Here is a 14,981-nt window from a genome sequence, read left to right on the forward strand (position 1 = left end):
GTTCTTTTTTATGGTTGTGTTGTATTCCATAGTGTATATGTACCACATTTTCTTTATCTAGTCCACTGTTGATGGGCATCCAGGTTGATTCCATGTCTTTGCTATTGTGAATAGTGGTGCAATGAACATACACGTGTGTGTGTCTTTTTGGTAGAACAATTTATATTATCTTGGGTATATACCCAGTAATAGGATTGCTGGGTCTAACGGTACTTCTGTGTTAAGTATTTTGAGAAGTCTGTAAACTGCTTTCCACAGTGGCTAAACTAATGTACATTCTCACCAGCAGTGTCTAAGTGTTCCCTTTTCTCTACAACTTCACCAACATCTGTTATTTTTTGACGTTTTAATAATAGCCATTCTGACTGGTGTGAGATGGTATCTTTTTTGATTTGCATTTCTCTAATGATAAGTGATGTTGAGCATTTTTCATATGGTTGTTGGCCACATGTATGCCTTCTTTTGAGAAGTGTCTGACCATATACTTTGTCCATTTTTAATGGGGTTGTTTTTTCCTTGTTAAGTTCCTTATAAATTCTGAATAATAAACTTTTGTCAGATGCATAGTTGGCAAATGTTTTCTCTCATTCTGTAGATTGATAGTTTCTCTTGCTGTGCACAGGTACTTTAGTTTAATTAGGTCCCACATGTCTATTTTTGGTTTTGTTTCAATTGCTTCTGGGGACTTTATCATGAAATCTTTGCCAAGACCTATGTCCCAGATTTTCTTCTAGGGTTTTAATTATAGTTTTACGTCTCACATTTAAGTCTTTAATTTATCTTGATTTGATTAAGCATCATTTGTTTAATAGGGAGTCCTTTCCCCATTGCTTGTTATTGTCAAAAATCAGATGGTTGTAGATGTGTTGCTTTATTTCTGGATTCCCTATTCTGTTTCATTAGTCTATGTGTCTGTGTTTGTACCCGTATCATAGTGTTTTGGTTACTGTAGTGTTGCAGTATGGTTTTAAGTCAGATAGTGTGATGCCTCCAGCTTTGTTCTTTTTGCTTATGATTGCTTTGACTATTTGGGCTCTTTTCTAGATCCATGTGAATTTTGGAATGGCATTTTCTAATTCTGTGAAAAATGACATTGGTAATTTGATAGAAATAGCACTAATCTACAAATTCCTTTGGGCAGTATGGCCATTTTAACAATATTGATTGTTCCTATCTATGAGCATGGAATGTTTTTTGCATTTGTTTGTGTGGTCTCTGATTTCTTTCAGCAGTGTTTTGTAATTCTTTTTGTAGAAATCTTTCACCTCCCTGGTTAGCTGAATTCCTAAATATTTTATTATTTTTGTGGCTATCATGAATGGGATTACATTCTTGATTTGGCTCTCAGCTTGGACATCATTGGGGTATTGAAATGCTACTGGCCGGGTGCAGTGGCTCACACCTGTAATCCCAGCCCTTTGGGAGGCTGAGGCAAGTGGATCACCTGAGGTCAGGAGTTTTAGACCAGCCTGGCCAACATGGTGAAACCTCATCTCTACTAAAAATACAAAAATTAGCCACATGTGGTGGCGCATGCCTGTAATCCCAACTACTTGGGAGGCTGAAGCATGAGAATCGCTTGAACCCAGTAGGTGGAGGATGCAGTGAGCCAAGATCATGCCACTGCACTCCAGTCTGGGCGATAGAGCCAGACTCAGTCTAAAAAAAAAATAAATAAGTAAAGGAAAGAAAGAAAAAAAAAGAAATGCTACTGATATTTGTACATTGGTTTTGTATCCTAAAACTTTACTTGTTTACCAATTCTAGGAGCCTTTGGGCAGAGACTATGAATTTTTCTAGGTATAGAATTATATTGTCTATGAAAAGAGATAGTTTGACTTGTTCTTTTCCTGTTGGGTGTCTTTTATTTCTTTCTCTTGCCTGATTGCTCTGGATGGAATTCCAGTACTATGTTGAATAGGAGTGGTAAGAGTGGGCATCCTTGTCTTGTGCTGGTTCTCAAGGGGAATGCTTCCAGTTTTTGCCCATTAGTATGATATTGGCTGTGGGTTTGTCATAGACAGCTCTTAATATTTTAAGGTACATTCTCTCATTGCCTAGTTTTTTGAGGGCTTTTAATATGAAGGGGTGTTAATTTTTATCCAAAGCCTTTTCTGCATTTCTTGAGATGATCATGTGGTTTTTGTTTTTAGTTCTGTTTATGTGATGAATCACATTTATTGATTCGTATATGTTGAACCAAACCTTTTATCCCAGGGATAAAGCCTACTTGATTGTTTGGTAGATTACCTTTTTGATTTGCTGCTGGATTCAATTTGCTCGTATTTTGTTGATGATTTTGTGTTTGTGTTCATCAGGTATATCGGCCTTAAGTTTTCTTCTTTTTATCTTTGCCAGGTTTTAGTATGAGAATGATGCTGGCCTTGTAGAATGAGTTAGGAAAAAGCCCCTCCTCCTCAATATTTTTGAGTAATTTTAGTAGAATTGGTACCACCTCTTCTTTATATATCTGGAAGAATTCAGCTGTGAATCTATCTAGTCCAGGGCTTTTTCTGGTTGATAGGGATTTTAAAAAAATAACTCATTCAATTTTGAAACTCATTAATTGATCTGTTCAGGATTTCTGTTTCTTCCTACTTCAGTCTTGGGAGGTTGTATGCTTCTAAGAATTCATCCATTTCTTCTAGGTTTTCCAGTTTGTGTGCATAGAAGTGTTCATAATAGTCTCCAGGTTTTTTTTTTCCCTGGGGGGTTGAGGGTAGCGTAACCTTTGTCATTTCTTATTGTGTTTATTTGTATCTTCTTGCTCTCATTTATTAATCTATAGTGAGCTATTGTTCTTGTTTATTCTTTTGATGGACCAACTCTTGCCTTCATTGATATTTTGTGTGAATTTTCACATCTCAATTTCATTTACCTCAGCTGTGATTTTGGTTATTGCTTTCCTTTTGCTAGTTTTGGAGTTGGTTTGTTCTTATTTTTCAGTTTCTCTAGGTGTGATCTCAGGCTGTTAATTTGAGACTTTTCTAACATCTTGATGTAGGCATTTAACACTATAAACTTTCCCCTTAACACTGCTTTAGCTGTGTCCCAGAGATTCTGGTATGTTGTATCTTTGTTTTCATTCATTTCAAAGAACTTTTCCAATTTTTGCCTTAATTTGATTCTTTACCCCAAAAGTCATTAGGAGCAGTTTGTTTAATTTTCATGTAATTATGTGGTTTCGAGAAATCATCTTGGTATTTATTTCTATTTTTATTGCACTGTGGTCTTAGAGAGCGTGGTTGGTATGATTTTCAGGTTTGTTTTGTTTTGTTTTGCTTTTTTTGAGACAGAGTCTCACTCTGTTGCCCAGGCTGGATGGAGTGCAATGGCACGATCTCAGCTCACTCCAACCTCTGCCTCCTGGGTTCAAGCGATTATCCTGCCTCAGCCTCCCAAGTAGCTGGGATTACAAGCCTGTGCTGCCATGCCCAGCTAATTGTTTTGTATTTTTAGTGGAGACGGGGTTTCACCATGTTGGCCAGCCTGGTCTTGAACTCCTGACCTCAGGTGATCCACCCACCTCAGCCTCCCAAAGTGCTGGGATTACAGGCGTGAGCCACTGTGTCCGCCCCAGGGAATTTTGTTTTGTTTTGTTTTGAGAATTGCTTTAAGGCAGAATGTGTGGCTGATCTCAGAATATGTGCCATGTGTAGATGAGAAGAATGAATATTCTGTTTTCAGGTGGAGCATTCTGTCGATGTCTGTTAGGTCTGTTTTTTTCAAGTGTCAAGTTTAGATTCTAGATATCTCTGTTAGTTTTCTGCGTTGATGATCTGTGAAACTGTCAGTGGAGTGCTGAAGTCTCCCACTAATATTGTGTGGTTATCTAAGTCTCTTGGTAGGTCTCTAAGAACATGCTTAATTAATCTAGATACAATGTTGGGTGCATGTATATTTAGGATAGTTAAGTCTTCTTGTTGAATTGAACCCTTTATCATTATATAATGTCCTTTTTGATTGTTGTTGGCTTAAAGTCTGTTTTGTCTGATATAAGAATAGCTACCCCAGCTGGGCACAGTGGTTCATGCTTGTAATCCCAGCACTTTGGGAGGCAGAGGTGGGTGGATCATCTGAGGTCAGGAGTTCGAGACCAGCCTGACCAACATGGAGAAACCCCGTCACTATTAAAAATACAAAAATTAGCCAGGCGTGGTGATGCATGCCTGTAATCCCAGCTACTCGGGAGACTGAGGCAGAAGAATCGCTTGAACTCGGGAGGCAGAGGTTGCCGTAAGCCGAGATCGCGCCACTGCACTCCAGCCTAGGCAACAAGAGCGAAACTCCGTCTCAAAAAAAAAAAAAAAGCTACCCCTGCCCTTTTTTGTTTTCTGTTTGCTTGATAGATCTCCATCCCTTTACTTTGAGCCTATATGTGTCATTGCGTGTGAGATGAATCTCTTGAGGACAGTATAGAGTTGGGTCTTGCTTCTTTATTCAACTTGCCACTCTGTGTCTTTTAAGTAGGGTGTTTAGCCCATTTACATTCAAAGTTAATATTAATATGTGAGAATTTTATTCTGCCATTATGTTGTTGGCTGGTTGTTATGTAGACTTGATTGTATAGTTCCTTTATAATGGCAGTAAGCTCTATGTATTTAAGTGTGTTTTTGTGGTGACAGGTATTAGGCTTTCATTTCCATGTTTAGCTCTCCCTTAAGGACCTCTTGTAAGGCAGGTCTGGTGGTAATAAATTTTCTTAGCATTTGCTTGCCTGAAATGGATTTTATTTCTCATTTGCTTATGAAGCTTAGTTTGGCTAGATATGAAGTTCTTGGTTGGATTTTTTTTTTCTTTAATGATGCTGAATATAGGCCCCCAACCTTTTCTGGCGTGTAAGGTTTCTGCTAAGAGGTCCACTGTTAGCCCTTGTACATGACCTGCCCCTTCTCTCTAGCTGCCTTTAAGATTTTTTCTTTCACATTGACTTTGGAGAATCTGATGACAATGTGGCTTGGGGATGGTCATCTTGCATAATATCTTACAGGGATTCTCTGAATTTCCTGAACTTGTGCGTTGATGTCTCTAGAGATGTTGGGAAAATTTTCACGGACAATATCCTTAAATACGTTTCCAAAATTACTTGCTCTCTCTCAATCTCTTTCAAGAATCCAATGAGTTTGGTCTCTTTTACATAATTCCAAATTTCTTACAGGTTTTGTTCATTTTCTTAAAATTATTTTTCTTTATTTTTATCTGCCTGTATTAATTCAAAAGAATGGTCTTTGAGTTCTGAGATTCTTTGAGTTCTGAGATTCTTTTCTTAGCTTGGTCTATTCTGATATTGATGCTTCCAATTACATTATGAAGTTCCTGTGCTAATTTTTCATTTCAGAAGTTCAGTTTGGTTCTCTCTTAAAATGAATATGTCATCTCTCAACTCTTGAACCATTTTACTGTTTTCTATGGATTGAGTTTCAACCTTCTGTATCTCAATGAGCTTCCTTGACATCGAGATTCTGAATTCTATGTTATTTCAGTCATTTCAGTCTGGTTGAGAACCATGGCTGGGGAGCTAGTGTGATCATTTGGAGGTATGAAGACACTCTTGCTTTTAGAGTTGCTGGAGTTATTGCACTCGCACTTTCTCACCTGTGTGGGCTGATGTTCCTTTAATCTTTAAAGTTATTGTCTTCTGAATGGGGCTTTTTGCTTTTATATTCTTCACCATCATGCCCAGACTCCCCAAAACTTTCTATATTTGTCTTTTACATCTAAATATTTAATTCGCTTGAAATTGATCTATGAATTGTTGTGATGTAAGATAGGAATCAAAAACTTGTTCTTTTTATATAGAATTTCTGTTTTCCCAGGAACATTTGTTGAAAAGACCTTTCTTTTATCATCTCTCTGAAAGGTCACCGTGATATAAATCAAGCATCATATTAGCATTTTGAAATATAAACAAGTTAGGCACTAGTTAAAGCAGTAAAGGCAAATTGTATTCAGTAATAACTATTGCAATAGGGGAGAGAACCACGTGTCATCTGAGTTCAACTCTGTTGAAACAAAAGGCAAGAGATTTTTTAACATCTAGAGTATGCTAATGGTAAGGTGCTGAAGGATGTTAAAGTGGGTTGGTGTGTGTGAGTAGGCCATCTGGGTTTACTAATTGGCACTTAACTGGAAAACAAGCAAACTTCTCAAAACCTTTTTTTTTTTTTAAGATGGAGTTTCACTCTGTCACCCAGGCTGGAGTGCAGTGGTGCAATCTCGGCTCACTGCAACCTCTGCATCCCGGATTCAAGCAATTCTCTGCTTCAGCCTCCTGAGTAGCTGGGATTACAGGTGTGTACCACCAAGCCCAGCTAATTTTTTTTGTATTTTTAGTAGAGAGGGGGTTTCACCATCTTGGCCAGGCTGGTCTTGAACTCCTGACCTCAGCCTCCCAAAGTGCTGGGATTACAGGTGTGAGCCACTGCACCTGGCTCAAATCTTAATCACAGGAGGCAATGGTGGAAGTTGGAGCAAGATGCCCACCAAAATTAAGTCCTTATCCTCCCACAGAGACCGACAGTTAGTTGTCTCCCTTAATGTTTGCATTTCTAAAATCTCTGAGAAGAAAATTCTGGTAGAACATTTACATCTCAAAGGGTAGCAAAAAATATATAATTGAAAGCCTTCTAAAGTCAGTGCTTTAAGAGGAGGTTCAGGGATCTACTTACCTATCACCAGGTTTTGGCTGGAACAAACAAGAAATTATCCCATCATTTTTGAGCTTTTTTAAAGCTCAAAAGGGGGATTTGGCTATTTTTCAAGACACGACCTTAGGCTGCTAGAAGCCATGCTAGAGTATGGTCAGGTCTCTTAGTGCAGGGGTTTGGACTGAGTTGTTAATATGCTGAGAGTTCTTTTGTACTTCTCAGCGTGGGGCCTCTTTAAGAACTCTAATATATTCTACTGGTCTGTTTAACCTGTCCCTGAAACAACATAAATTGTTATAATTTCCATACTATTGTAATAACTTTAAAATATGTATCAATATTTTTAAAGTGAGTTCTCCAACTTGGTGTTTTTTCTTCAAGAGCATCTCAGTTGTTTTGACCTTTTGTATTTAAATGTAAATTTTAGAATCAGCTTGTTCAATTTCCATTAAAAACATTTGTTGGGATTTTCTTTGAGACTGCATTGAATCTATAACCCAATTTGGAAAGAATGGACATATATAAAATATTGAGTCTTCCTATTAGTGAGTATGATAGTTTCCTGTGGGTATACATCTTCAGGATATAGTTCTCTTCTTTAGAATTCCAATCAAATTAGAATATTTTCAGTGTAAAGTTCTTGTACATCTTTTTCAGGTTTATTTATTTATTTTTTGATGCGATCATAAATGTTCTCTCTCTCTCTTTTGAGACAGGATCTCACCCTGTCACCCAGGCTGGAGTGCAGTGGTGTAATCATGGCTCACTGCAGCCTTGAACTTCTGGGCTCAAGTGATCCTCCTGCCTCACCTTCCTGAATAGCTGGGACTACAGGCATGAGCCACCACGTTTGGCTTTTAATTTTTCTTTGGTAGATACGGGGTCTCACTATGTTAACTAGGCTGGTTTCAAATCCCTGGCCTAAAGCAATCCTCTGCTTCAACCTCTCAAAGTGCTGGCATTATAGGCATGAGCCACCATGTCTGTTGTCTCTTTTTTATTTTATGTTTCTGGTAAGTAGAAATACAATTGGCTTTAGTATATTGATTTTATACCCAAGAACATTGCCAAAATCTCTTATTAATTCTTACAGTTTATCTGTAAATGTTTACATTTTATCTAGTTGTTTTGTGGTCTTCTCTTCCTTCTTTCCTTCTTGTCTTCCTTTAGTGAAGATTTTTCTCTGATGATATGATTTAGTTTCTTGCATTTTATTCCTTGTGTATCTATCATATGTTTTTGCATGAGACTTGCAAATACTATCTTACATCTCATTATTTTAACCTGATAACAACTTAATACTGTCTGCATTTAAAAAAAGCAAAAAGAAAACTAATAAAACCTCTATGCCTTAACTTCATCCTTCTGCTCTTTTTTTGTTGTTTTATTTATATCTTATTGTACTGTCTATGTCTTTAAAGTTATTATAGTTAGTATTTTTGATTGGTTTCATTGTTTAGTCTTCCTACTTAGGATGAGAGTAGTTTATATACCACAGTTACAGTGTTATAATATTCTCTGTCTTTTTGTGTACTTACTATTACCAGTGAGCTTTGTATCTTCATATGATTACTTATTGCTTATTAACATCCCTTTCTTTCTGATTGAAGTACTCCCTTTAGCATTTCTTGTAGGACAGATCTGGTGTTGATGAAATCCCTCAGCTTTTGTTTGTCTGGGAAAGTATTTCACCTTCATTTTTGAAGGATATTTTTGCTGGTTATACTATTCTAGGGTATGTTTTTCTCCTTCAGCACTTTAAATATGTCATGCCACTCTCTCTTGGCTTGTAAGGTTTCCACTGAAAAGTCTGCTACCAGATGTATTGGAGCTCCATTGTATGTTATTTGTTTCTTTTCTCTTGCTGCTTTTAGAATCCTTTCTTTGTCCTTGATCTTTGGGAGTTTGATTATTAAATGCCTTGAGGTAGTCTTCTTTTGAATTAAGTCAGCTTGGTGCTCTATAACCTTCTTATACTTGGATATTGATATCTCTCTCTAGGTTTGGGGAATTCTCTGATATTATCCCCTTGAATAAACTTTCTACTCCTATCTCTTTCTCTACCTCCTCTTTAAGGCCAATAACTCTTAAATTTGCCCTTCTGAGGTTATTTTCTAGATCCTGCAGACATACTTCATTGTTTTTATTCTTTTTTTAAATCTCCTATGACTGTATTTTCAAATAGCCTGTCTTCAAGGTCACTAATTCTTTCTTCTTCCTGATCAATTCTGCTACTAAAAGATTCTGATGCATTCTTTAATATGCCAGTTGCATTTTTCAGCTCCAGAATTTGTTTGATTCTTTTTAATTATTTTAATCTCTTCATTAAATTTATCTGATAGAATTCCTAATTCCTTCTCTGTGTTACCCTGAATTTGTGTTTCCTGAAAACAGCTATTCTGAATTCTGTCTGAAAGCTTGCATGTCTCTGTTTCCACAGGATTGGCCCCTGGTGCCTTCTTTAGTTTTTTTGGTGAGGTCGTGTTTTCCTGGATGGTGTTGATTCTAATAGATGTCCTTTAGTGTCTGAGCATAGAAGAGTTAGGTATTTATTATTGTCTTCACTGTCTGGGCTTGTTTGTACTTGTCCTTTTTGGGAAGGCTTTTCAGATATTCAGAAGGACTTGAGTGTTGTAATCTAAGCTGTATCTGCTTTAAGGGCACCCCAAGCTCAGTAATACTGTGGTTCTTATGGACTCATAGAAGTACTACTTTGATGGTCTTGGATAAAATCTGGGAGAATTCCCTGGATTACCAGGCATAGAATCTTGTTCTCTTCCCTCACTTTCTCCTAAACTAAGGGATTCTCTCTCTCTTTCTGTTCTGAGCCATCTAAACCTGGGGATGGAGTGACACAAACATGCCTGTGGCCACCACCACTATGACTGTGCTGGGTCATACCTCAAGCCAGCACAGCACTGAGTCTCGCCCAAGGCCTGCTGTAACCACTCCCTGACTACTGCCTATGTTCACTTAACGCCCTGGGGCTCTACAATCAGCAGATGGCAAAGCCAACCAGGCCTGCGTCCTTCTCTTCAGAGTGCCAAGTCCCTCTAGACCCTGGGTGGTTCCAGAGGTGCTGTCTGGGAGTCAGGGACTAGGGTGGAAAACCTTAGATCTCTAGCTGATATTCTATTGTACTGTGGCTGAGCTGGCATTCAAACCATAAGACTCAGTCTTCCCCACTCTTCCCTCCCCTTTCCAAAGGCAGAGGAGCCTCACCCTGTAGCCACTACCACCACAAGCCATAGGGAGTACTGCCAGACTACTGCTGATGTTCCTTTAAGGTCCAAGTACTCATAAGTCAGCTTGTGGTGAATGCTGCCTGTCTTGGGACTCACCCTTCAGGGCAGTGGGCTCCCTTCTGGCCCAGGGCAGGTCCAGAGATGCGGTTCAAGAGTTGAGTCCTGGAATCAGGGACCTCAGGAGCCTACTTGGTGCTCTATTTCCCTGTGGCCATGCTGGTACTTAAGGTGCAAGACAAAGTCTCCTTTACTTTTCCCTCCACTTTTCGCAAGTAGGAGTTTCAGCCAATAGCCACCACAGCTAGCAATGTGCTGAATCTCACCTGAAGCAAGCAAGTCTCAGAGGGTCACCCAAAGCCCTCGACATAGTAACTTGGTTTCACTGCTGGTTATTCAGAGCCTGAGGGCTTTTCACTTAGCAGGTGATGAATGTTGCCAGGACTGGGTTCTTCCCTTCAAGGCAATGGATTCCCTTCTGGCCCAGAGGTTGTCTAGAAATGCTATCCAAGAGCTAGGGCCTGAAACAGGGACCTTACAACTCTGACTGGTGTCCTATCTGCTGTGGCTGACCTGGTATCCAAGATGCAAAACAAGTCCTCCTCTCTCTTCCCTCCCCTCTCCTTAAGCAGAAGGAAGGTGTCTCTTTTGAAGCTGTGAGCTGTGCATCCTGGGGTTAGGGGAAGGGTGATGCCAGCACTCTCTTAGCCACCCCAGCCGGTGTCTTAGTAGGTCACATGCCCCTCCCAGTCCACTGTCTCTGGGCCTGGTTCAACGCTAGGACTTACCTAAGATTTGCAATCCTTATGGCCTAGACTGCTTTCCAAGTTTACTTAGAAACACATAGCACTGTAGCTGTTGGTGATGAGGTTTGCAGGAATTCAAGTTTTGACAATTGGGATTGGCGATTTCCCTCTGGTTAGGGCTGACTTAAATGCTCCCTCCATGGGCAGGCACCAGCAGAATTTGGTCCAGTTTCCTTTCTGCTCTAACGGGATGGCACTGAGTTCAGTGCCACACAATTGCTGTGTTCTCCCTCCCCTGGCACCCAGAGACACTCTCCACATCATGCTGCTGCTGCCACAGTGGCATTAGAGATTCAAAACTGTTTTACTCACCTCTCCAGCATGACTTTCAGTGATACAAACTTAGCAGTAGGTCCTATGAGGACTCACCTAATTTTTGGTTCTTACGAAGGTGTTTTTTTGTGTTAGATAGTTGTTAAATGGTGTCCTTGGGTGGGGAGGGGAAACTGGTATTCTATTCCACCATCTCGCTATACCTTCTATCTTTTGTTTATAATTCAAGGAACACATTGTTATAACTTTTATAAAATCAGTGGTCATTTATATGTTCCACATATTTACCTCATCTCTTTGATCCTTCTTGTATTTCAGATGTTCCGAGATCATTTTTTTTAATGCCTGAAATTTATTCTTTAGAATTCTTTCTTTCTTCTTTCTTCCTTTCTGTCTGCATTTCTTTTTGTCTTTTTTTTTTTTTAGTGATTGATTTAGTTTGATTTGATCACTGTAAGCAAGTGGGAGCATGCTATTAAGGGATGTTTCTTGCCTTTGTTCCACAAAGCCTTATTATGAAAGGTTTACATATACCCGTTTAAAATGTAAATCTAAGCATGCTTCTTTTAAGATGCACTATGTGCTGTATTCTTTTGGTGAGTAAAGCAAAATGAGAATGGCAAGAGGAAGGCTGGAGAGCTAAGAGTGGGCCATCTCATGTAGGGCTTGACAGCTATAATAAATAAAAAATCTAGACTTTATCCTAAGAACAACAGAGTCATTGAAGAGTTTCAAGCATAAAAGTGTCATTATTACATTTATGTTTTAGAAATATTACTTTGGCTGCTATATGCAGAATAGTGTAGATAAGGGCCAATGGTGAATACTAGAAGAGCAGATAGTAGACTATTGAAGGAATACAGGCAAGTTAATGAAATAGGGAGAATTAATGAATTTGGTGATACTTGGTGGGTGAATCCTCAGAGCTTCATGACTGACTGTGACTTGTTTTTGGGAGTAAAGGACAGGCTAGAGTTAAAGACAAAGCCTAGGCTTCTGGCTAGGAAAACTAGGTGGGTGATGTTATCACTCACTAATATGGGGAACAAAGAAGAGAAGCAGATTTGGAAGATAGAACGATAAGTTTCACTTTGTGCATATTTAATGTGAGATACTTTTGAAACTTGTGATACTCAAGACAATGTCTCACCGGGGATGGTGCCTCACGCCTATAATCCCAGCACTTTGGGAGGCCAAGGCAGGTGGATCATCTGAGGTCAGGAGCTTGAGACCAGCCTGGCCAACATGGTGAAACGCTTCTTCTAGTAAAAATACAAAGATTAGCCAGGCGTGGTGGTGTGCACCTGTTATCCCAGCTACTCGGGAGGCTGAGGCAGGAGAATTGCTTCAACTAGGGAGGCGGAGGGTACAGTGAGCCAAGATCAGGACTCTGCCCTCCAGCCTGGCGACAGAGTGAGACTCCATCTAAAAAAATAAAAATAAAAAAGTAAATAAATTTTAAAAAAGGCAGGGTGCGAGGTGGCTCACACCTGTAATCCCAGCACTTTGGGAAGACAAGGTGGGCAGATCACAAGGTCAGGAGTTCGGGACCAGCCTGACCAACATGCTGAAACCCCATCTCTACTAAAAATACAAAAATTAGCCAGGCATGGTGGCGTGTGCTTATAATCTCACCTACTTAGGAGGCTGAGGCAGGAGAATCACTTGAACCCAGGAGGTGGAGGTTGCAGTGAGCCAAGATTGTACCAGTGTACTCCAGCCTGGGCAACAGGAGCAAAACTCTGTCTCAGAAAAAAACAAGCAAACAAACAAAAACAAAAAAGAAACAAAAAAAAAAAAACAGAGAGAGAGAATGTCTCCTCTGCTACTTCTTTGTCTCAGGAAAATGCAAAAGTTGTAGGTTTTTCTACAGACTACCACTGAAATACTAATTTTTTTAAAGGGAGAGGGGAGATGATACATAAAACTTCAAGAACAGAAACCAGTTTTTCTCTATTCCTTTCTCTGACTTCTCTACATTTGGCTCCCTATTAGATATGGTCTTATTTTCTGCCTTACAAAGTGTGGTTATACGTAGATAATTAAATTTAGCTTATAGACAATTCAATTTAGCTTCTTTTTTTGACCAAACAAATATGGTGGGGTTGGCAACCTCTTAGATGACCTCCAGTGATCTCTATCCGCTACAGATTTACACCCTTGTCTATAATCTCTTTTTTTTTTTTTTGAGTGTGAGCTGAACAATTCAACTCACTTTTTAAAAACAGTATATGGCAGAACTGATGTGGTGGCACATCTGAGGTTATAAAAAATACTGTGGCGTGGCTCACACCTGTAATCCCAACACTTTGGGAGGCTGAAGCGGGTGGATCACCAGAGGTCAGGAGTTCAAGACCAGCCTGGCCAACATGGTAAAACCCCATCTCTACTAAAAATACAAAAAAAATTAGTCAGGCATGGTGGCACACACCTGTGGTCCCAGTCAGGAGGCTGAAGCAGGAGAATCGCTTGAACTTGGGAGGTGGAGGTTGCAGTGAGCCGAGATTGTGCCACTGCACTCCAGCCTATGTGACAAAGTGAGTCTCCATCTCAAAACAACAACAACAAAAACAACAAACTGTGGCTTCTGTTTTGGGTGCCGAATCTCATGCTCTTTCTTGGATGTCTTTAAATGGGGGGAAGCCAGCTTCCATGTCATAAGGAAGCCCTGTGGAAAGGCACAAGTGGCAAAGATCTGAGGCTTGCCAACAGCCAGGTGAGAGAGCTTGAAAGTAGATCCTCTTTCAGTTGAGCCTTAAGGTTACTGCAGCCCAGGCTGACATGTTGATTGCAGTTACATGAGAGACTGTGAACCAGAATCACCCAGCTAAGCTGCTCCTAGATTCCTGACCCACAAACACCATGAGATAATAAATGTTTGCTGTCCTCAGCCACTAAATTTTGGAGTAATTTTTTATGCAGCAGTAGACAATTAATACACCTAGTTTGGTGCACAAATCAGGGTAATCAGGCTGGGTCATGGAAGCAGTGTTTGATATATAGGAATGTTGTGATTGAGATAATAAACTTTTATTTATTGAAGAGTAAAATAGTACATTAACAAAATCTTATCTGATAGAGAGATAACACCAGAAGTCTTCTTACTGTGATTATCAGCCTAAGTGACTGGTTGAAGTCAGGATATAAATCACTGGATAGTTTTTTTCTGGAAAGACTTAGAACACATCAATAAGGCCCTCTAATAAAGAAATTGAAATGAGATCTTTCCCTTTGGAGAAAGAGAACTGTGTAATTCCTGTAGCCAGGGCTCTTAGTCAAAGAGAAACAGAGGGTTGTGACAATGGTCCAGTGAGCCTGGCCCCAGAACTCCCTTCAACTAGTCTCTTGCTTGACTTTGGGGAGAAGACTGGGCATTATTTAGAGGCTGGAGACTAATTCGACAATGGGAAGATGCAAAAATTCATATCCTTGGTTCACACTTTGATCTTGGGCCATTAGATCCAGTTTCTCTTTGCCTCTCTTGTCTAAAAGATGCTCAGATATATCGCTTCTCGGCCTTTTGGCTAAGATCAAGTGTGTAAAGATGCTCAGATACTAGTTTCACCACTTTGAGAGGCATGGCTGCTGCCATCAGTGAGTGAAAGATTGTCTTGCTGCCTGAGATGGGATGTGCCTGGCCAACACCCACTTCTCTGGTTGTATAAGACAGGGACCTAAAAAGGGAAAGGATGGGAGGAGGATCATCCCGCAGTGATCATGTAGGGCTTCATGCTATAAATGGTTTTGCATTTCCAGAGATGAAACAAGTCTCTTCACCACAGGACAACTGCAGATCATAGCCCTATGGTCTGGCTGGTTTTATCAATCTGGCAGTTCAGGGTCAGTGCAAAGGACATCCCCAACACCTGTGAAAAGAGTTGGGAAAATTTGAAGTCTTCATAAGAAAAGCCATTTCTTTCACAATGCCTGGGACTGGCCTCTGAGAAAAAGAATGTATCCATTACACTGAAACCACCCTTCCAACCATTACTTTCAAGTCTCTCTCAGGAGCT

General features: G+C 39.8%; 1 protein-coding gene across 1 annotated transcript in view; it reads right to left on the minus strand.

Moving 5' to 3' along the window:
• Nucleotides 1-14,688: 14,688 nt before the first annotated feature.
• The window catches only part of CD53 (CD53 molecule), a 28,481-nt gene continuing 28,188 nt past the window's right edge, over nucleotides 14,689-14,981 (minus strand). The window contains exon 9 of the mRNA XM_032155049.2: nucleotides 14,689-14,834. Coding sequence (XP_032010940.1) covers nucleotides 14,763-14,834 — 72 coding nt within the window. The 3' untranslated portion in view covers nucleotides 14,689-14,762. The remainder of the gene's footprint in view (nucleotides 14,835-14,981) is intronic.

Source organism: Hylobates moloch, unplaced genomic scaffold (genome assembly GCF_009828535.3).
Source record: "Hylobates moloch isolate HMO894 unplaced genomic scaffold, HMol_V3 SCAFFOLD_5, whole genome shotgun sequence".
NCBI lineage: Eukaryota > Metazoa > Chordata > Mammalia > Primates > Hylobatidae > Hylobates > Hylobates moloch.